Source organism: Ambystoma mexicanum, chromosome 10 (assembly GCF_040938575.1).
Source record: "Ambystoma mexicanum isolate Mex_15411 chromosome 10, UKY_AmexF1_1, whole genome shotgun sequence".
Classification (NCBI taxonomy): Eukaryota; Metazoa; Chordata; class Amphibia; order Caudata; family Ambystomatidae; genus Ambystoma; species Ambystoma mexicanum.
Genome location: NC_090932.1, coordinates 71,107,683 through 71,129,902, shown reverse-complemented (window position 1 = coordinate 71,129,902; position 22,220 = coordinate 71,107,683). Strand labels below are relative to the sequence as shown.

General features: G+C 46.5%; 1 protein-coding gene across 1 annotated transcript in view; it reads left to right on the top strand.

The window, feature by feature from the left end:
- Positions 1 to 19,091, top strand: part of LOC138491165 (acetylcholine receptor subunit delta-like) — a 233,938-nt gene extending 214,847 nt beyond the window's left edge. The window contains exons 10-12 of the mRNA XM_069617540.1: positions 9,530 to 9,740; positions 10,820 to 10,938; positions 16,336 to 19,091. Of these exons, the coding sequence (XP_069473641.1) occupies positions 9,530 to 9,740; positions 10,820 to 10,938; positions 16,336 to 16,518 (513 nt within the window). The 3' untranslated portion in view covers positions 16,519 to 19,091. The remainder of the gene's footprint in view (positions 1 to 9,529; positions 9,741 to 10,819; positions 10,939 to 16,335) is intronic.
- The last annotated feature ends 3,129 nt before the right edge of the window (positions 19,092 to 22,220 follow it).

The following is a 22,220-nucleotide window of genomic DNA, read 5'->3' as shown; positions in this document are numbered from 1 at the left end:
GCACACCCAACCCCCTCCCACAACCACACCCACTCCAAAATGCTACCGGCAGGACTTGCGATGTTGGCCCTGGGGGACCTGATAGCACTGCAAGTACTCCAACTTCAAGAAGAAGACGAACACCAACTACTACAACAACCGGCCGCACAGAGGAGACGCAGGAGGAGGAGGAGGGCAAGGCAGGGCCAGCAAGGCCCACCAGCACAGCCACTACCACCACGCAGGCAGCCCGCAATCCCACGCCTCCAAGCACATCCGTTCAACCTCACTAATGAGCAGATCCACACCCTCTACCGTTTGGACCGGGACACCATAACCGCCATTGTGGACATGACACACGCTGACCTTGTCAGCATGATAGATAGCCCAACCGCCATCCCACCCCTACTGAAGGTGGTGTCTGTACTCCACTTCCTGGCCACAGGCACCTACCAGCACACAGTCGGACAGTTGCATGGCATTTCACAGCCACTGTTGTCACGGACACTATTGCAAGTGCTCGATGCCCTCCTGAAGCACGCAGACGACTACATCTCTCTACCACGCTCGGAGCAGGAAATTACGAACACAAAAGTGGGATTCCATGCACTTGCCGGCATACCGGGTTGCATTGGTGCCATCAACTGCACCCATGTGGAATTGGTTGTCCCACATGCCATGGAGGCCCAGTACCGCAACCGAAAACAATATCATTCTCTTAATGTACAAATGGCGTGTGACTCAAACAGGATCATTACACATTGTTGTGCCCGATTTCCTGGATCAACCCATGATTCCATGGTCTTACGGAACTCAACAATACCACGCTACATGGAGCGACATGCAGGGAACAGATCCTGGCTACTCGGTGAGTCTCATTTCATGCATGATAATGTGGGGTATGTGATGCGGCAATGACCTGCCAGGAAGGGGGGGGGTGCTTACGTAGCAATGTCATTCCTCAAACATCCTTTATTGTCCACATACAGGTGATGCCGGGTATCCACTGAAGAGATGGCTCCTTACACCACTCCGGAACCCACAGGACCAGCATGAGGAGGACTACAACCATGCCCACTCACGTACCCGTGTAGTCATAGAACAGGCATTCGGCCTACTGAAGGGTCGTTTCCGCTGCCTCAGCAGGTCTGGTGGGGCACTCCTGTACCGCCATGAGAAGGTTGCTAAGATGGTCATGGCATGTGTCATGCAACACAACATGTGCATACGTAGAAATGTGCCCATGCCCCCTGACGCAGAACTGCAAGCACCAGAATATGGTCATGATGTGGGTGGGGATGTGGCAGAACCTCAAGGAGTCCGCGAGGCACAGAAGGGCCGTGAAATTCATCAGATTATCATAGATTCATGCTTCTAGCACTCACGCCTGGTGGTTGATACATGGACACGGGAGTTGTGGCACTGTGTGTGTCTGGAACATGCACATTATGAACTGTACGCCTATGATGGCCTCCTACACAAAGATCAATGTCCACACATCTCATTGGATGATTGTGAAATGTTTATAGCAAATGTGAAATTGTGTTACACACCCCATCGACCCGCCACCCAAGTAAGCCCAACACACCCCCTCCACCCTCCTACCTCCCCCCCGAACACCAGTGTCCAAGGATGCTCATTGTCAGTGGGCAGACGCTATTGCAAGCCCCCTCTCCGGGTATCAGGGGCACCCCTGCCTGTGGAGCGCAGGTTCCTCCCAGATCTACGTTGGGGGCTGCCCTGGACGGAACTTGCAACGGATGATGTCTCTGCCTGCTCACGTCCATGCATGTCCCTAAGGGTTTGTGAGAGCTCAGTGAGCACACGGCGCACAGCGGCAAGTTCAGCACATACGTCTTTGGACGTCGCATGCAGTTCCCCCCTCAGGCTCTCGGTCCTTCTCTCCATTTGTACTCTCAGGCTCTCGGTGCTTCTCTCCATTTGTACTCTCAGGCTCTCGGTGCTTCTCTCCATTTCTGCCCTTAGTGTCTCTGTACATGTTTCTATGGCTGCCTTGGTACCCCCACATTCATCAGCATGGTCCTTGAGGAGCGTGGCCAGTTGCTGCTGTTGCACGATCACCTGGTCGAGGGACTTTTGCCTCTGCTGGGCCATGGCCATTTGCGGTGGTGTCACAGAGGGGCTGATCACCTCATGTTGCCTTGACACAGGGCTTGTGGGGGATGGCCAGTCGTCGTCTTGTGAGTGCCCCTGCGTGGTATCCTCATGTTGTACGGGATGAAACAAACAGGGGGATTGAGACAGGTCATAGATGAATCGTACATCGACATCACCGTTTTCTTTGTCGGAGCATGCTGCCATTAATGCAGTGTCACCTATGGTGCTGCTGCCACCAGAAGCAGTGCCTTCTGTGGCATCCATTGGGGGGGCCTGTGGTGGTGGTGGTGTTGTGGCCATGCTGGCTGCTGGGGTGCCTGTTGAAGTCCCCTCCTGTGTGCTGCCACTTGATTTGTGCTGCTGCCGTGTCTTGATGCGTGCAGCTGAGGTGGAGGGTCTTTGGCCGTTGGTCTTGGCCCTCTTTGCAGGTGTGCTGGTAGTTGTGTCCTGGAGTTCGTCGTTAGAATCGGACCCTGTGGTGGAGTAAAGGAGGGCGAGCGTTATTAATGGGTCTGTGGAAATTGGAATGGCAATGTATCACATGCATTGGGGTGGTACCTGAGGGTGATTTGGGTCAGGGCCTTGGAGGTGGTTTCATTTTTGTGTGGATTGAGGGTGCAGTTGTATTGCAGCCTGCAGTTAGGGGGTGCCTGCTGCACGTGTAGAGGGTGTTTTTAGGAATTTTAATTATTTATTTATTTAATTTGACTTTTAATGTCCGCTATCAGGCCAATGTAAGTGGACGTTCTCCTGGACATGTGTTTCTGTTGCACTATGTGGACACATGGTACTTCACATGATTGGACATTGTGGTTTTAGCATAGTTTTATTTGGGCCACCTACCTGATTCTTCGGATGTCTGCACTCCTTTCTCCATCCCTCCGACTCCCTCTTTGGTCTCCATTCCAATGGTGGAGGCACAGATTTCTTCCCAGGGGGTCAGCTTGATGGGTGATTCCGATCCTCCCCCGGTAGCTGTGGCAATGTTACGGTTGGCGGATAGTATGCTCCGTACGCGTATCCGCAAGTCGTCCCATCGCTTTCTGCATTGCTGTGGGTTGCGGGGTGCGGTCCCCACCGCACTTACCCGCTGTGCCACCAGGGCCCATATGGCCTTCTTGTTCGCAAGTGCCGTCCTGGTCATTTGCGTCGAGAAGACGACGGCAGCATTCTCCAGGAGGGTCTCTGTGAGCACCGTGAGTTCCTCACGTGAGAAGTGGACCTGCCGCTTGCGGTCGCACGCTTTTTTCGCTACTTTTCCCATTGTTTTGGTTTCACTAGGGTGGATGACGGGTTGGGATGTCTCTCAGGGTAGTGTTTTTAATGGTTGTGTGAATGTTCTGATTTTATAGGTGTACGGCGTGCTGTTTCCCGTTCCGGGACCATGTTTTTGCTTCCGTTTCCGTATATTTACGGTCACCGTATTTTCCGATTGCCGCTCTTTACGGTGACCGCTATGTCCGGTGGCGGAATTGCACCTAGGTCGCCGTACGACGGCGGTGAGGGGCGTTTTGGGGACATTTCCGCCATCGCGGACTTTGCACTTCCGCCAAGGCGTACTGCTCGTGCCCGATGGGTCAGAATTAGCCGCACTTTACTCTGTCGTGCCATGGCGGAAACGCTATTTACGCTATGGCGGTCAGGTCAGTTGCTTTCCGCCAGGGTCGTAATGAGGGCCAAGGTCAACTTTCTTTAGTTTAGTTTTCTAGGTAGCAACATCCTCATTAGGACAGGGAGTGATAGGTGTTTATCTCACCCCTTTTTATTTAAATAAATGGCAAACATTGAGAAAACTATCCATCTCGCATTTCTGACCTCACACACCTAATTGAGGATGAACAAAAGCCAAAGGTTCCAAAAGAGCTATTGTTTGCCGAACTCCATCTAGTACTGACCTGGGCCAATTTCCAGGAGTCAAGAGCTACATAGCCATAGAAGGACGAAGGTAATAAATGCCTTAGAATATCACCACATACGTTTCAGGCAATGCAGAGGAATATAGTCTGACTGTCCACCCGTGTGTTAAGAATCGCCAATGTTCTTGATCACAAGAGAAAGGCATTCACTTTAAAGTTTAGATGCTACAGGAACTTGTCCTCTGCCCCAATACCATAGGCCATACATTGATGGACTGAACATGCCTGAGCTATGCTCGCACTTAAGCCTCTACACTGAGGATACTTCCATTAATGTGGCAGCACATTGTACAGTGGGGAAACTGGCTAGAAGCTGAGGAGTCCAACGGGGATATTACATTCCATTCAGGTCAGCAGACTGTACACAGTTGCACAGTGCTCAGGATCATCCAAAACACTGACTTATAGGTGGTTTTCACTCCCATATAATATATTAATTTACAATCCCACAACTGTGTCCTGGTGATGGAGGTGCAGTGAATATATACCTGGGTTATGATATGATATAATATGATATAGCATTTATAACGCACCTATAAATGTTTCAAAGCGCGACGAGGCAAGGGAGGGGGAACAGAGGGAAGACAGAGACAACGATGAAACTAGTTTCTAATGAAACTAGTTTCCTTTGGGAGTCTAGAGATACATATTTTCACCTAACTGGGAGATCAATTTCGATCAAAAATGTCTTATAATAACACATTTACTGATGGTGGAAGCATTCCCACGAAGGGTGCCTGTACAATAGCATAAAGATGAGAACAAGTAGTGAGTCCGTTTATGAGGGTGTAAATAATTAGCACGTATGCCAAACAAACATACAAAATGTATATAAGTGCACCAGTGACTTTCAATGGTAAAAACAAAATGTCCACTTGTATCTATCACCTACACCCGACATTGGGGGTCATTACAAGTTTGCCGGTCCGGGAACTACGGTAATGGTAAGCTTGCCGATACCGTTGTTCCTGGCCCCACAAACTACGAGTTCTGTGGGCGGGTGCCCTCCCGCCCACCAAGTCTGACCTTGCGGGCGGAACGGCACCTGTCCACAGACACAGACGGTAGCACCGGCACCATTGTGAGCCGGTGCAACCGTGCTCCCCATTCACATTGACCCCTATGGGGCTCAAATGGGAATGGGAGCATTTCATTCTGGCGCCCGCGAAAGGGGTCCAGCAAGGCCGTAATGACCCGGTAATTGCCCATTTGCGGGTGCCAGAAAAAATTGCAAGTTTGGCAGCAGCCGCTACCGCCAAACTTGTAATGAGGCCCAAACTCTTCTATTTTCATGAGTATTTCACAGTTGCTTCTCGTAACTTCTTTATTAATCATATACAGCCTGATTCATGGAATTATTTGCGTGAAAAACGCAGATTTGCGCCCCTTTCTGCCCAAAAATCCCTGTTTGAAGTATGGGGATTTTCAGGCAGAAAGGTGCGCAAATCTGCGTTTTTCACGCAGATAATTCCATGAATCGGGCAGATAGTGTCTCTTCAAGGGTGAGTCTTGGGTAAGTCAAATTACTCCTGGTAACTTTTGATTCCTCAGTAACTTATTTTTCAACCAGGCCTTCCGTCAGTAGCGAAGAAAACAGTGCTAAGAAAATTAAGTTCTGCGAAAAATTCCAAATAGTAGAATGGGTCTTAGAAAAGTGTTAACTTCAGACAATGGAAAGAGTCAGATTAAAAATGAGAGTCACAGGAAAAGGATTGAATCTTGTCAAGATATTCAGAGGTATAATGGGAGCGCAACACTGACGTCCTGGGAAACATAACAGCAGGCACAGCAGGCAGCGAAGAGCAACCTTTAATTATGACATGTATTCTTCGGTAGCGCACTCTAATCTTGTGGTTACGTTTCAGGTAGATGTGTTTCCTGTAATGTCCATGCAATTGATATCACACTGGGTGTTTTGCAGTTTTCGTGAGAAATGAAATCTACCTATAAAAGAGCGGCTTCCCTTCTGTCCTACGGGTGTTCCTCTGTCACCCGGGGACAGTGCAGACTAAAGCACAGGTATAACATATTATTCTGATAATAAGGAGAAACACACCTAAAGAAATAAAAAAAATACTGCAAATAAAGAGGTAAAAATAATGTTCACGTAAATACAAATTTACTAAAACTTGAGAAAGCTAAAATGAACTCATTTTAATTACTGACTAATAAAAACAGGAAGGCGGGGGAGGGATGGAAGGAAGCTTCGGGTGCGGGGCATTTCCCTCCATTTTGAAAGTATTCCTTCACAAACAGAAAAAGTGGAAAAGAGGGGTGCCGATTTAGGCTGAGGGGTGACAGCGGCTATCCCCAGTACTATTCGAGGGCCTGAGGGGACCCCACATTAAAAGTGGAAATCGCCTCACCTACATGAGTGGAGCAAAACGTGGCCAAAGTCAATGTGATTGCCGAATCCACATCGAACCCTGAGAATATGCATCAGTTTGCAAAGCACCGACAGGAGGGCGGAAGCAGCCAGTTATTCTTTTGGAGCGCTCTCAGATGAGAGATGAAGGCCCAAGACACGGGACTCAGGTGTAATGGTCAGTTTCTCATCAAGCATTGCCCTCAGGCATCAAACCAATGGTCTACCACAGTCAGGGCTGGTCTTAGGGCAGGGGCACCCGGGTGACTGCCCGGGGCGCCACTAACCCCCCGCCACATCAGCTTCTGGAGTCTTACAAGGGCTCCCCCGAGCAGGCGTGGTGGGAGAAGGCGTGGCAGGCGTCCTATTGCAATTAAATTTTCCCGCTCATGTGCCTGCGCCGGGCTTCCCAACATGCTTTTGCATCGGCACACTATTGAGGTGATTACCTCCCCACGCGGAAGCTGAGCGGTTTTCATTAGAATAGGGTGCTGATAGTGATTAACTCCCTGCTCCGGCGCACGTAGTTAAAAAGAAATTGGCACCTCCACACCCCCCACCCTCGCATTGACACGGGATGGGGCAAGTGGGGGGGCGCATTTTTCTTCCACTGCCTGGGGCGCTGACACCGCTAAAGCCGGCTCTGACCACAGTCCGCCATAATTCCAGTGTCCACAGCTGTTTAATATTCCTATGATCAGGATATAGGCTTCATTCATACACACACGTCTTGTGGTGTTTCTGCTGCGAGGCGATGCTTTAGCTGGGGTGCCCCCTCAACATGGAGAGTGCCGCCTCAGCGGCCATTTTGGTCGAGCTATGTTTGATGCAGTGCTACGACTGTCCAATATACGTCATTCAGTAGGTCCCATGCTTTCTTCGATGGCGGTACAGAACGCAGGCGATCAGATGAGCGGCATTGCACAGCGTGAGTCATGCATGGAGACTCAGCAGGGGGCCAGTGAATGGGGATTTACACCTGCTGAGATCTTAGGCTCATAAGCTTCATTAGGCATGCAGTAAACTGCAGGGGGTGGGAGAGTCTCTGCGTCCCAAGGAGGTAAGTTATTACTGGCCGGTTACTTGATGATTGCCACCCGATAAACTTGGGGCCCTAGTCATGGGATTTCTGCTCGGTTCATAGTGAGTTTGCACTGCCGACACAAACCCTGACTCATGAATCGGGCCCTTGGTGTTTACATTACGTGTTCCAGCCTTTGGCAACATTATTCACATTTCTAAAATGCCCTTTTGCCTAAAAATGACTTAATATGCATCTGCCATGAATGTATCATGAAACCTCAAGTGCAATGGAACTTTCCTGACCTGAAATTGTGATACATTGTATGGACTAACTTTAAGCTAGTTGACCAATGTGCAGAGCACAAAGCATGTACTGTTGCACGTAAACATTATTTACAGGCATTATGTCACTTTAGAGCCTTTTGTGGAATATCCTGCTGTCTGGAGCTCTGTCTCAGCACTTTGAACCTTCTGTGCATTATATCTCGAAAGAAGAAAACGAGTTGCAGGGAAGAACTGAAAACAAGCATTGCCAAGACCAGCCACGTTGGCTTTTGTGTGGGCATGGGATAGGCATTTGCAAGTCACTATCATAGCGGTACTACCTGGCTATGAGTTCACAGCAGCTAAAAGATTGGGTGATTACCTTGGCATATGATAGCAGCCCCCAACACATGTCCATCTACTACTACACACAAGCTGTTGGCTTTGGCAGTGCTTGTTTTTAACAGGACATCAGTGTAAGGAATAGATATAAAGCAAGTGGCTGAAGGCGCACTTGCTTAAGGCTTTTTTTTACACCAGAAGCGAATTTGCAGCTGTAGTGAAGCCATTAACCATCGACAAACTACTTAGAAATAGCAGTGGCCGGCCAAGGGTTGATAATACTGCTTGAAACTGCTGAACCCATAGGCATGCAAATTGTATGGGCCGAACCCTTACCAGTAATAAGCAAGAGCACACATTTGTCAAGTGTTGGCAATAAAAGGCCGTAGGATTTTATTGTGCAGATATGGTTATGGAATAACAATAATCACATATCATAATATCATCATACTTTTGGGCACTGGGTCCAGAGGTTACCCCCTCTGGCCCGTGCCTCCTTATTGTCCCACGACTTGTAGTGGTCACCGTACAGTGTCCTTCTTCGTTTTTTCCTTTGTTCTTCTCCCTTCTTTTGTAGGGTGGGTGGGTTTTGTGCTAAAGAAACAGAGATTGGAGGACGCTGAGTGCACAGCGAACCTCCTGTTTGTTTGGGTCCCCGTTCAGGGTCCACAAACAAGTAGTGTTCTCTTAGAGCATCCTGCTCTTATTTATAAGACCCAGGGGAGCCCTGGGTCTTTGATGTGCGTAGTGGGGGAGCTGTAGTCCAGCCCCCAGGCCGGTGTAGCGGACTGTCTATGCCCCCAGGAGGGGAGTGGGCAGGTCCCTGACCCTGCGCCCTGCCTGATAGCTACCTTCCTGGTGCTTATCACCTTGTTGCTTGGTGGAAGGGTGAGGTGATTCTTCACACCTCACCCTTCCCTTGCTTTTGTATGCTGGAGACTGCGTGTCTCCGTGTCCGTGGGGAGGAAAGGAGCAGGCTTGGGGATGGGGGCTGCCCCTCTCCCAGGCCTGCCACATGGTAACATCAGTTACCCTGCCTCGCCTTGGGCGGCCCTGCGGCATTTCCCAAAAGAGGTAGCTCAAAGTGATCACAGAAAGATGTGCTCTTTCAAGTACTGGCTTGGTATCTCCATGGGTTTTTTTAGCCTGCCATAGGAAGTGAATGGTTGTTAAATAGCCAAACAACGCCCACAAGTTGCGTGTCCCTCCTCACATGTCATCTCCCTCCTAGCTGTACTTCCATACAATAGTTTTAGCTTACAGGTGGCACTTAAGCGCAACCACATAGCCAAAACTGAAGAGGACTCTGATTGTTTTGACTCTGGAATACAGTGGTGGGCCTCTGTTTTCTTTGTTTTACAAATCATTCATTGCAATATTGAGAGGCGAGAACATCAGCAGATATTTTCCCACCTGTGGCCCATAGGAAGGGCAGGATGTTTACTCTGGAAAGTCTTTCTGTTTCCTCAGTTACTCTTGTTAATGTTTCAAAATGTCTTCCTTTTTCTCTGCCTGAGCCCAGCTTTTCCTGTACCGGCTGCCGCGCATCCTCCACATGTCCCAGCCGGAAGACAGCGCGCCCGAACACTGGGAGGGCGCCCTCCAGAGGCGCAGCAGCTCCGTGGGCTATATCGTCAAGGCGGAGGAGTACTTCAACATCAAGTCCCGCAGCGATCTGATGTTTGAGAAGCAGTCAGAACGCCATGGACTGGCCAGCAGGGCTACCCCAGCACGTAAGGGACTGTCCGCCATGGGGGCTTTAGTATGTTCCCTTCTGGGGCCACATTACAGTAGAATTGCACCGGTACTAGTGCAATTGTGCACGGTATTAGCACAAGGGAAAAAATTGACTTAGTGCACGCAAAAAAAGTCTTCAATTAATTTTTGCTTGGGGAAAAGTGTATGCTAGTGGGGAAATAGAAACTTAAAAGAGGGCGCAGAAAGGGTTTTACCCTGGTTTCTAAACTCAAAAAATAATACACAATAAGCTGTGCCCCTCATATCGATGTAAAGCCCCCCAGCAGTGTTAGAACATGGAACCTTGCATATACGTCAACCAAAACTATTGGCGTTGCCAATGCTTGTTTTTATCAGCACTTTACTGCATTTGCTGACACAGAGGAAAACTGTTCCCTCTTAGTGTGGGAGACTTTGAAGTATTCAATTATTTCGGCGATTCCCTTGTGAACAGGATAGATTATTTGTCGAATATGTTTGGGAAAAGGTGCCATAAACTGCAACGTGAGTGTCAGGGTTTTCAAGAGGTTCATGTGGGGAGGATCCCACTAACACTTCGAGGCGGAGGGGCTCCACTGTTGCATGTCTGCGCTATTGCGCGCTCGGGCAGTATGGGTCCGTTGGTAAAACCTTTCCGTGGATGCATGTGGTTTCGGTTCAGGCCCTGGTGTTTGCATCAATCCTCCCTGGGGTTTGGGGGAAAGATAAGAGGTCCCCGGGGTGCACCACCTTTCAACCCCCTTCCGCCACTGGTGCCTAGTGAAGCATGCTTTGGCTCCTTCTCGCTCAAAGGATAGGAAATGCATCGTGATTAGTGTTGTGCTGTGGAGGCGTTGGGTGGTAGCCGACTGCACACTGGGCCGGTTCATTAATAAACGAGAGCTGGAAGGAAACTGCCTCAGACCGTACGGGAAACATGCAACTGGCATTGGGCAAACACTCCAGGCACACATAGGGATCGGGTATTTGCACTTATAGTGAAAATAGTGACATATTCAGCCACGAGGACCTTCCTCAGAGATGTATCGCCTGTGATCCCACGTCTCTCTCGTGCTGTTCTCTTTCCTCCCCCCAGGACTGAACCCTCTCAGCTCAAATGATGTGGACGATCTGCTGCTCCAGGAGATGACGCCCGCCATCGAGGGGGCCAACTTCATAGTCAAGCACATGAGGGAGAAAAACGACTACAATGAGGTGTGTGTGCTTGCATGTGAACTCATAACTCATGATGAGGTTGGAGGGTGCATGGCAGTGCTAAGGTTTGTGAACATGTCAGATAAGGCTTGTCTCTACATGTCTGATGGTGATGAGGTGTGTGTCTGCATGTGAACTCATGATGAGGTTGGAGGGTACATGTCAACCCGTGCTAAGGTTTGTGAACATGTCAGATAAGGTTTGTCTTTGCATGTTTGATGGTGATGATGTGTGTGTGCGTTCATGTGAACTCATGATGAGGTTTGTGTGTGCATGTCAACCCGTGCTGAGGTTTCTGTACATGTGAGATACGGTTTGTCTGTATGTGTTCAGTGATAAGGAGGTTTGCGTGTACATGTCAACCCATGCTGAGGTTTGTGTGTACATGTCAGATACGGTTTGTCTGTATGTGTTCGGTGATAAGGAGGTTTGTGTCTACATGTCAGATACGGTTTGTCTGTATGTGTTCAGTGATAAGGAGGTTTGTATGTACATGTCAACCCATGCTGAGGTTTTAGTGTACATGTCAACACGCTGAGGTTTGTGTGTTCATGTCAGATACCGTTTGTCTGTACATGGTCAGTGATAAGGAGGTTTGTGTACATGCGGTTTTTCTGTACATGTTCGGTAATAAGGAGGTTTGTGTGTACATATCAACCGTGCTGAGGTTTGTGTACATGTCAGATACGGTCTCTGGTCTTTGCATGGAAAGAGTTTCCAGCGAAAACCCTTTCCATCGAAAGTTTTGCAACACTTTTTTTCCATCGAATGTATGTGTGTGTGGGATAAAGGTTTCATTTTTTTGGGGTGGGTTTCAAAAGGTAAAAAACAGAGGGTTTGGGGGTAAAATTACTAAAAATGCATTTATCCCACACACACACAAACATTCAATGTAAAAAAATAAGGTGCAAAACTTTCGATGGAAAAAGTTTCGTTGGAAACATTTTTCGATGGAAAGACCATAAACCGTCAGATAAGGGTGTCTGTACGTGTCCAGTGATAAGGTGGTGTATGTTTGTGTACATGTCAGATAAGGGTTGCCTGTACATGTTCTATGATGATGAGGTGTATGTGCACATGTCAACCCGTGCTGAGGTACATGTCATATAAGGTTTGTTTGTACATGTCAAACCATGCTGAGGTTTAAGTGTGCATTTCAACAGTGCTGAGGTTTATGTACATGTCAGATAAGGTGTGTCTTTACATGTTCGGTGATAAGGAGGATTGAGTGTACATGTCAATCCATGCTGAGGTTTGTGTGTACATGTTAGATAAGGTTTGCCTGTACATGTTCGGTGATAAGGAGGTTTGTGTGTACATGCCATGCCAATATGAGGTCTGCATGTACATATGAGATGAGCTTTTTCTGTGCATGTGTTTGTATGCATGTCTGATGAGATTAAGTGTTTCTGTACATAGTCAATGATGATGAGTCTTGTGTGTAGATGTCAGATACGGTTTGCCTGTACATGTTTTGTGATAAGGAGGTTTGTGTGTACATGCCATGCCAATATTAGGTCTGCATGTACATATGAGTTGAGCTTTTTCTGTGCATGTGTTTTCTATGCATGTCTGATGAGGTGTTTCTGTACATAGTCAATGATGATGAGGTTTGTGTGTAGATGTCAGATAAGGTGTCGGTATCTGTTCAGTGATAAGGAGGTTTCATTGTACAGTGCAAGTCATGATGAGGTCAGTGCATATATATCATATGAGATTTTTCTGTACATGTTCGACTATGATGAGGCTTGTGTACATGCAAAGTCATGATGGGGCCTGCGTGTACATCTCTGATGAGGTTTGTGTGTATTTGTTCAGTGAATTTTGTATGATTATATTCGACAGCAAAGAGGTTAGTGTGTGCGTGTGCAGTGTCAATAGGGTATCCATGTACATGTGTTGTGACTAAGGGGTTTGTAAAAAACAGCCTGGCAAGTGTTAGGCAGAATCCTGTGCAGTTCCCTTAGGGAGCACTACAGAAGATTAGGACTACAGGTGAGAGCAATAAATCCCCTTTGGTATCAGTCTGTACCAGAAAGATTTAGTTGGTAGCTGTGGCTGAGCAGTCAGACTTATCTCAAGAGGGAGATGAGCAGTATTCAGGGTTTACACATTAGGACTACAATACTATGGCACAAGGAAACACTGACCAAAGCTTTGTATTAAAAAGTAGATATATATTTATTTTATACACTTCTAGTTAAACACATCTATAACAGTCATCAAGCAAGTTAAAATAAGTCAACGAAAAATATACACACTCCCTAGTTAAATTGTAGACCAGGTGAAACAGAGTGAAAACTGAGCAAAACGGCACCGTGAAAACCACACACAAGGGATACTCTAGCAATTTCTCATAAGGGAGGGAAAGCACAAGTTATACAGAAATATCTTCTTACACACCCTAGCAACACTTCCCAAAAGCTTGTGGACCAGTTTAAGCAAGACAGTGCATCAGTATAGGAAATACTTAAATGAAAACTGAGCAAAATGACATTTCACAAGTTTTAAAAAGGGGAAGAAAAGGGAACTGCACAGGATTCTGCCTAACAGCAAGGGTGAGGTTTGGGGTGCACATACCTGGGGATATGGTGTCTGACGATTGGAAGATTACTGTGTACTTTACATGTCCAAGCGATGACAAGGAGGTGTGTGTGTGTGTGTGTGTGCATACACTAGACGAACAGCGGTGGGCTGTGGGTTCGGGATTCAGAATAGAGCAAAGTCTGCTGAATGTATATTGTGAGGCCACCAAGCACATGATTTTAATTTCACCATCTTTTCCCTAACTATTACCATCTTTTACCCATCAGGCTGGTGTGCAGGGTAAAATGAAATATGTCCAGATGTGTGTTACTCTGAGTTGTATATGATGTACTTAGAAGAATAGATGGTGTCTGAAGATTATCAGACATTCCCGTCCCCTGCACACCTTTTTCCGCTGAACATCAGCCAATACCTTTATCAAGTGTTAGGCAATAAATTATACAGAAAAGTTACTCATTCTAACATTCACATACGTAGTAAAAACAATTTCTTGTGTAGGCTTAGAAATGACACTCGTCAATGATAGATTCTTTGTCCAAAATGTTCTTTTATGTTCATAAGCAAGCAGCACAACCTGTTTCGGGAAATAAAGCTCCCTTCATCAGGTGCAATTCAAGAAAGTCTACAATACACAATAACTTCAAGTTAATAAAGGATATATACAAAGTGTCAATGACTGATAATAGATTAAAAAATCTCATTAGAAGCCATTTGCAGCCGAATTGTTGGCCCAGGTGACCGTACAAATCAATAGATGATGTATGTCAGAATAGAGCCCAGTAGAATGATCAATTCTGAAAAGGAAACCCAGTGAATAGTAAAATGGCAGATAATGAACCCCATGTTAAGAGCATGTGCACATGCATGAATAATGTAAACCCACGGAAATACAACCGACATTCTCAGGAGCACCCTGTGCGCACGTGTCAGGAGTAATGCATAGAGATGCATGTTGGATAGTACCTGTAACATCATCTGTGCAAATCACTGAGAATGTCAGGAAAGTCACTAGCGTCACATGTGGATCCCAGCTGGGAGATCAAAGAAATTAAACATAAGAAGAAGCGGAAGATCACTGAATATGTAAACAATATCATAGCCAGAAAAATGTACTTAGAGCTAACATGAAATTAGTTGAAACACCCTGAAGGCAGATTCAATGGAAAACTTAGGTTTGTGTTATTTTTGTGTGTGAAATTTCGCGATTGGCAGTTACCACCTCTGCCGGTGGTATTAGACAAAATCCACCCAATTCAGAGTTTACCACTGGCAGAGGTGGGATTTTTGGTATATCTTCAGAGGTATTCCAGAAACACTACCTCCTTCAGTGGTCGGTAAAATGTATTTGTTTCACTCATTTATTTTTAGCCATTCAATCCTTTAGTGTCAAGGTGGAAATGGACAGTTTACACCAGGGGCCCACCACTAGTGTTCACTCTCTTGCCAGTGCCCATTTCCTCGACTGTAAACAAAAGGTTTTAAAAATGTTTGGGCCACTTTAGAATGTTTTACCCCACCTGATTCTTCAGTGCCTGGCCGGTTGTAAGTCCTCCCTTGAGACATTAAATCATGTAATGTTTCAGCCCAGCGATCAGTCAATTATCAGTGATTTACTATAAGCTCTGAGAGTAAAGCGCACGCTCAGCTATCTACCTTCATCCTTTAAGATAAAGATTTAAAACCTGGAAGACCCAACTCAGCCCGTCTTCCTTTCAAGGTCCATACATTGAGGACAATTAAATAGGGTATTCAGGGATGTCATTTAGGAGTCGCCAGAGGTCGCAACTGCGACCTCTGATGTCTCCCTTGCGACCTCAGTGGTCACCCTTGCGACCTCTATAAATAAAAGAAAAAAAAGTTTTTTTTTTTTATGTAAGCTCCTGGGCTGTGGCCAGCACCATGTGGCTCTTTAGTTCTGGAGTGGCTGGCTTTCTTGTTAAAGCCCTTTAAAAAAAAGAAGAAGAAAAAGAAGAACAGGAGTGCCACAAGTTTAACACTTCCAGCACTGACCCTAAATAAGAAAGATTAGGAATACCAAATAATGTGTCTTTCTGGAATTCTATACAATAATTGCTGGACTCATTAAAGGTTTATTTCAGGCACACTTCAGGGGGTGAGTCACTGATTTAGTCTGTTCTAAAACGCCTCAACTCAGCCTTTCATCTTTCTGAGATAGATAAATGAGTACCAACACAGGTTGGGTGATATTGGGCGTATATTTTTTCTATATAAAGCGCTTAAGCGTAAGTGCTATATAATAACACATCATTATCATTTGGTCATGGACGTCTGCTTGCATTCACAGTAATTTGGTAATATGGGCCTATACACACTTAACGATAACCATATTTTTTGTAGTGTACAATGCTATGTAATAGCACTTCCTGTTTTGTGAACGGGTGAAAGGTCGCGTTCCATCGCATCCTGCGATTTCAATTCGGGGTGGGGTCAAATTACATCACTTCCTGTGATGTCACCAGGAGTCAAGGGTCATGTGATGTCACTTCCGCTACCCCTGGCATTTTGGTGAAATGACGTCCCTGAGGGTATTAGGAATAGTGCTTAAAAATGGGAGGAAGCCAGCACAACGCACTATATATAAATGTGGAATAAATCAAGTGGAGGAGGCAGACTGTGATTAGAAAGAGGGATTTTCCAATCAGACCATATTTTAGGAAAATGACTCCATCGCTTGCTTGCTGACTGATTTAGCCTTTGTTATTTAACATTAAAAGCACTTAGGAGAATGAATCCCTGGCTTGCTCATGTTTCTAGTCCCATTTTCTAACTCTTGACACTCTATTTGTTCTCTGACTGCATCTCTCGTCGTTTCTCTTTTCAATTTACCAGGAGAAGGATAATTGGAACCGGATGGCGAGGACTGTGGACCGGCTTTGCCTCTTCCTGGTCACGCCGATCATGTTTTTGGCAACTGTTGTGATTTTCGTGGGGGGGATCTACAACTACCCCCCTCCTCTGCCATTTGCTGGAGACCCCCACGACTACTCGGAGGAAAACAAGCGCTTTGTATAGGAGACCTCTTGCCTGATAATGGGTCGGTCTCCCAAGAGGGATTTACGGGGACATTGCACCAAGTTGAAGATAAGCGACTGACGCACGGTGTCTGATTGGCAGCGTGTAAACACCTTTACAACTTGTTTACAATTCGTCTTCGATGAGTTACTGATATCATTTACAAAACCAGCGTAATCAAGAAGGAATGATTCTGCACCGGCTCTTCAGTGATTCTGATGTCAATTGCTTTTGTCAGCAGAATTTTGACTTATTTATTTATAAGTGGTTACGAGTAGACTATATAGGCACTATATTTTTTCCACTTTTGGGGTCAATATTCCAAGGTTCTAGGTACATCCTGTGCCAAGCTCCAGAGCATTTCCTGATGGTGTTAGAAATAGCTTCACCAAAGGTAAGGTAGGGGCCAATGGGCTGCCACGTGCAGTGGGTGAACTCAGAAAGACTCACCAATACTTGCCCATCCCGCTTGATAGTCCTGTTCAGGATTGTAGACTAGGTGGGGTGGGGGAGCATGGGCAGAGTAAGACTCAACATTTTGGGGTGCTGGATGGCAGTTTTGAAAGCTGGTAGTGAGTGTAGCCATTAAAGCAATTGCGTGTGGACCCCCCACTTCCTTTGAGCCCAGGAGGCTGAATAGCTATGTAAGCTTCCTTTGGCCCATTAGATGCCTCTTTCACCCCAATTCAGAAGCTATGTAGCTTAGCAAAGAGGCTAATCACGGGAGGCGTGGGCCGTCTAAAAGCTGAGCCCAACACTTAAGCCTTTAGCTTCATCATAGGGCAGCGGCTTCCACACTTTCTTATGCCAACCTTTTCACAGGTGCGCCCCAAACCACCTATCCCTGGTCATGGGTTCTAGCAGACATGTGGAAGGGAGGCATGTGGTATACCAAGCAAGCCCTTATGCAGGGGCTGGCTGTGGGTGACGGCATGCCAAGATGCCACCTTCCCTCACTATAATGCATGCTACTAAACCCATTTAGTATTGAAGGGGAGGACAAGCTGGGATGTTTTTGAGGAGTATCCTGTTGAGGTCCAGATGACATTTGGTTTGTGAGGAGGGTGAAAATGCGTACCAAGGAGGACACCACCATGGGAATGTAATAGCATGCTTCTACGGCACGAGGATTGAGGAGGGGTTGAAGCCAACTCCTCGAACCAATTGTCTAAGATTGTTTCATTGCAGGTGGATGAGAGGGAGCATATACTTCCAGTGTAAAAGATCCAAAGACTGATCATAGAGGATGGAATTTGCACAGCATGGAAGAGGCTCACTCTGAACATATGTCTTTTTTGTTTTGGATTCTTCATTTAAACTGCCTTCTATTCTCCCTCATCACTCACCTTCCCCTAATCTCTCTCCACTATCTCTACATTCTTCACGCTCCCTCCTCTGTTCTTTCTGTCCCTCCCCTGTTCTGTCCCCCTTCCCTCCCTCTCCCTGCTTCGGATGTCCTGTGTGTACTCTTACTCACTCTTTCACACTCCCGTTTGTGTTCTCCTATTGCCTCTTGTATACTTGACCAATGTTCTCCTTCATTGCCTTACTATTTAGTATCCTGTGTTTTCGTCGCTCCTTCTGTATCACTTCTTTTCCTTCCATCCTGACTTTACATTTTGTTTAGTTTCTTCCCTTTATGCCTACTATTCTCTTTGCTCCCCCTCTCATACAGTCTCATGGTTCTCCCTCACTTCCATTCTGTCTCTTCACTCACTCTTACTTTGGTTCAGTCGCTTGGATCATCCTCCCTCACATTCTCTTTCTTACCCTCTCTCATGTTCTTTCTCTTTCACTCTCTTTTAATCTCTCTTTTCTCCCCTTGCGTTCTGTCTCTCCTCTCTCCTCCATTTGGTCTGCTCTACTGTCACCTCCAATTATATATGTTGTCTCTCTTTCCACACCTTCTCCAGAGCACTAAAATTGCCCCTTGCCATCCATGAGCAGGGCAGCCGGTCCTGGTGTTTCCATCTCAGCAAGATATAATTAGTCTCGCTCTCTCTTTCTCTCCCTCTCTCTATTTCTCTCTTTCTCTCTCTCTATCTCTCTCTCTCCAGCTTGCCAACCTGCTGTATGCCTCTTTCGCTCTCTCTCTTCCTCCCCCTCTGTCTCCTCCTATCCTTCCCCTTCACTCAGTCAATCTCTTGCTTCCCTCACACTCACATCATTCTCTTGCCTTGTGCTCGCTCCTACTCATTATATCGCCTCCATCATTCTTTATTTCCCGTTTTTTCAGTTTCATCTGTCTCTCTCGCTGTGCCTCTCTCGCTCTGCCTGTATCACTCCTTGACCACAATGACCCGTATAAACTCATTAGTCAGTTTCAGCGACTGTTTCTGAGGTTCGTGCTGTCCTGGATGAAGAGAGGATCACCTTTAGTTTTCCTAAATGTTTCCTTTCATTGGTTGGAATGGATTGCTTGTTTGTGCCATCAAACGTATAACCTTCTTCAGTCCTGTAAATGACACCTTCCTGCTTGCACTGCTTCAGTGCCAGCACACGAATATGCTGTTGTGTGTGAGTGTTGGAATCGGTTAAATAAATACTTCACGTTTATCTGAGCAATGAAAGCCCACATGGTTCATCCTTGCTTTCTCTGGTACTAAGTTATGTGTCTCTGTCGTTGCTATTAAACCCTTAGGAAAAGATGTGCTACATGTTGTGTGGTAGAGCCTAGTCAGTTATGGTGCCCAAGATCAAACATATGTATTTGTTTAATTATTTGCATTTTTAAAGCGCTCACACAGCCCGAGGGGCATCGAGGCACTGTTACAGGAATATGTCATAACGTGCTTAATACCAGAGGTTTCTAAGCACAGACCCAGGGATCAAACCTTTGTTGCTTCATGTCATCTTGTTTCCAAGGCGAGCATGTTTCCGCTTGAGCTATCCTCCCGGAACATATATGTTAATTAAAGCTATTGCTAGACAGCCAAATGGACATTTGCACAGACCGGACTCGTAGCCCGGTCTGGACATTAAACAACATTAAAAATACGGGTCTTTCATATTTCTATCATTGTTCGGCAGAACGACAGTCTGGAGGGTTGTCCAGAGCAATTGCCAGAGGTTTAAGATGAATTCTAAACCTTCCAGCCATCACCTCTTTGCCGTGAACATTTCCCAACAGGTTTAAAGCCAACAAGGAGAGCTCTGAAGAAGTCTGCATAATTAAAATGTCTGTCAGAACAAATGATAGCAGTGCCCTCTTACCCAATTAAATTGCAGAGCAGCTTTTTATTTCATGACTTTAAAGGAAAGCGTATCATGCTTTAAAGTTAGGTTTTACAATGTAAATGAACAAGGATTTATGAAAGCAGTCCTGACAGTCAACAAATATTGAAGCTTTACATTACCCTCAGGAACAAAGGATTCTCTGAACCCAGAACGTGAATTAAAGGAGATCCCAACTGCGTGTGTGTATTTTTTCACACTTCGTAAATCGCTACACAAACCGGTGGCGGAAAATCTAGATACAACAAACACAAAGGACATTTGCAAACTTTTGCACACACTGCTCACAGAGAGCCCACCAGTTCTGTCGATGCAGGATCTGCCCTGGGGGGATGGCCTTCTCCCTGCCGGAGCAATGTTTACCACACAGCTCATCCTGACCCGGGTCTGCGCTTCAAAGTAATAGGAGCTAGCTTTAGGACCATCCAGAAGAAATGTAAAGGCGTTCAGCATAATGTCACCTGACTATTGTTTCTCACAGCACGCAGCCTGCACCCCTCCTTTTCTAATTACACATTATTCACACATCCCTTCAAAGCTGTGTCTGCAGCAATCAAGAACGAATCGCTGGTTGTAAATATTTTGCTAACAGTCCTGTCTTCCATTGCACTAGATACACAAAGGGCACAACACAGGTCATAAGGAGCTCTGACTGTGAACAGCTTGATCCAGCACCCTTTCCGTTCACCAGCCGCCTGCTCCGTTCATGCCTGAAGGGGTTAAAACTGTAGGGAGGAGGTGTTCGGCGCCAACAGCAATTTCTCTGCTGGCAGCTCTTAAGGGTTTTTTTGAGGCAGGTGCCTGCCCTGCCATTTCAGGACTGCTAAGGCATCCGCTATTGTACACCTTTGTGTTTCTTGACCGTGTTGTTAAGGTGGTCTCAATCAATAATCGATAATCAATAAAGAAACTCAAGAGAATTGAGTACATTCAAGTGCATGAAAACACCCATCTTTATTCAAACATGAAGTGGCTGGTAAAACACAAAACAGCATTCTCAACATTACAATGTAAAGCACAAGCTTTTAAGTCCAAAATATGTCACACATGAAGTCATAGTGATAAGAACACATCTTCTAGCATTGGTTAAGGGAAAATAGTACCTAAATATCTTATACAAAATGCCTTCTACTATTGGATAGTCTTCAACTTATGGCTACTCCTAAGGCCAGCCTACTAAAATGTGTTTACACTCTATTCTGCTTGCTTATTGGTTGTCACCAAGCTCTGGTGGCCAACCTGATGGACCCAGTCCTAATTGGCTGCTTGTTTGCTCATCCGAACCTGGGCACTTTAAAGCGATGCCGGGAGCGTGGTGGGGAAGGACAGATGGGGGGACTGCTGTGATTCATTTTGAAGATGTCAACTCACTTCCTATTTTCAGGCCTGAGACCTTCATCTCCCAATTTGCTTGTGGCCTTGACGCTGCCTCTTGCAGTTTCTTCATGTCCCGCCTGCTCCTGGGCACCCCAAGTCATTTGGGTCTTCTGCCGGCATCCTGGCTGTGCTGCAGGACCCACCATGGCTGCCTCCTCACAGACTGGACTCCCTGCTGGACTCACCCACACAGGCCTCCCTGTTGGTCTGTGTGTTGCTGGGATCCTCCCCTTTTATACACCTGCAACCACTTGATAGGTTGCAGGTGTGAATCATCAATTAGAGTTGCCTGACTGCAATTACAACCGTTGCCTGACCTTCACAATACTCTGCAGGCATCTTCTTCATCCTAGTTCTACAGTGGTGAAATAGGATGCTAGTATTCACTGATCCTAGTTGCCTCTTCCTCGTCCCAGTACTATAGTAGGCTGAATGAGGAAAATGGAGGGGAATTGTTGTACAATAGCCCATAAAGGCCGGGGGAGGGTTAGGTTGGTTTTCACAGGGAAAAGGGGGATAACATGTCTCACCTGGGGATACCCTGTTACCAATCCCCAAGGTCCCGCCATCCATACGATCCTCCCTCGCTTCTCCAACCCCAGGGTCAGGATCCAAGAACCATGGCCTTTCCCTGTCCACCTGAGCAGAGGATCCATCGGGAGTAGGAGTGAGGATACCCTGGGGTTTCTTACAGTGCCCATGAGAACAAGTAATCAAACCAGTCCTCATCTTCTGTTGTATCTGTCTCCTGCCCCATTTCTTCATACAGGTCTTGCAGTGACGTTATTGCTTCTATCAAGCTCCCATTCTGCTCATCGTGTGCTGGTTTGAATGTGAAGCAACTTGAGCTGATCATTGCTCACACTCCACCCTCCATGGCAGTGAGGACGTCAAGACCCTACCTGTTCTGGAGAGTCATCAATCTGATTGCTCTCAATTCCTCCTTAATTGTGTTAAGTCCCTTTGCAGTGGCATTGATCATAACTCCCATATGGTTATCTGCAACCGCTTAGCATTTGCAGCTGTTTGCAAGCCAGGGACAAGGAGGATGCATAGAACATTGATGCTTTGCTGAACAGCCTGTATTCAGG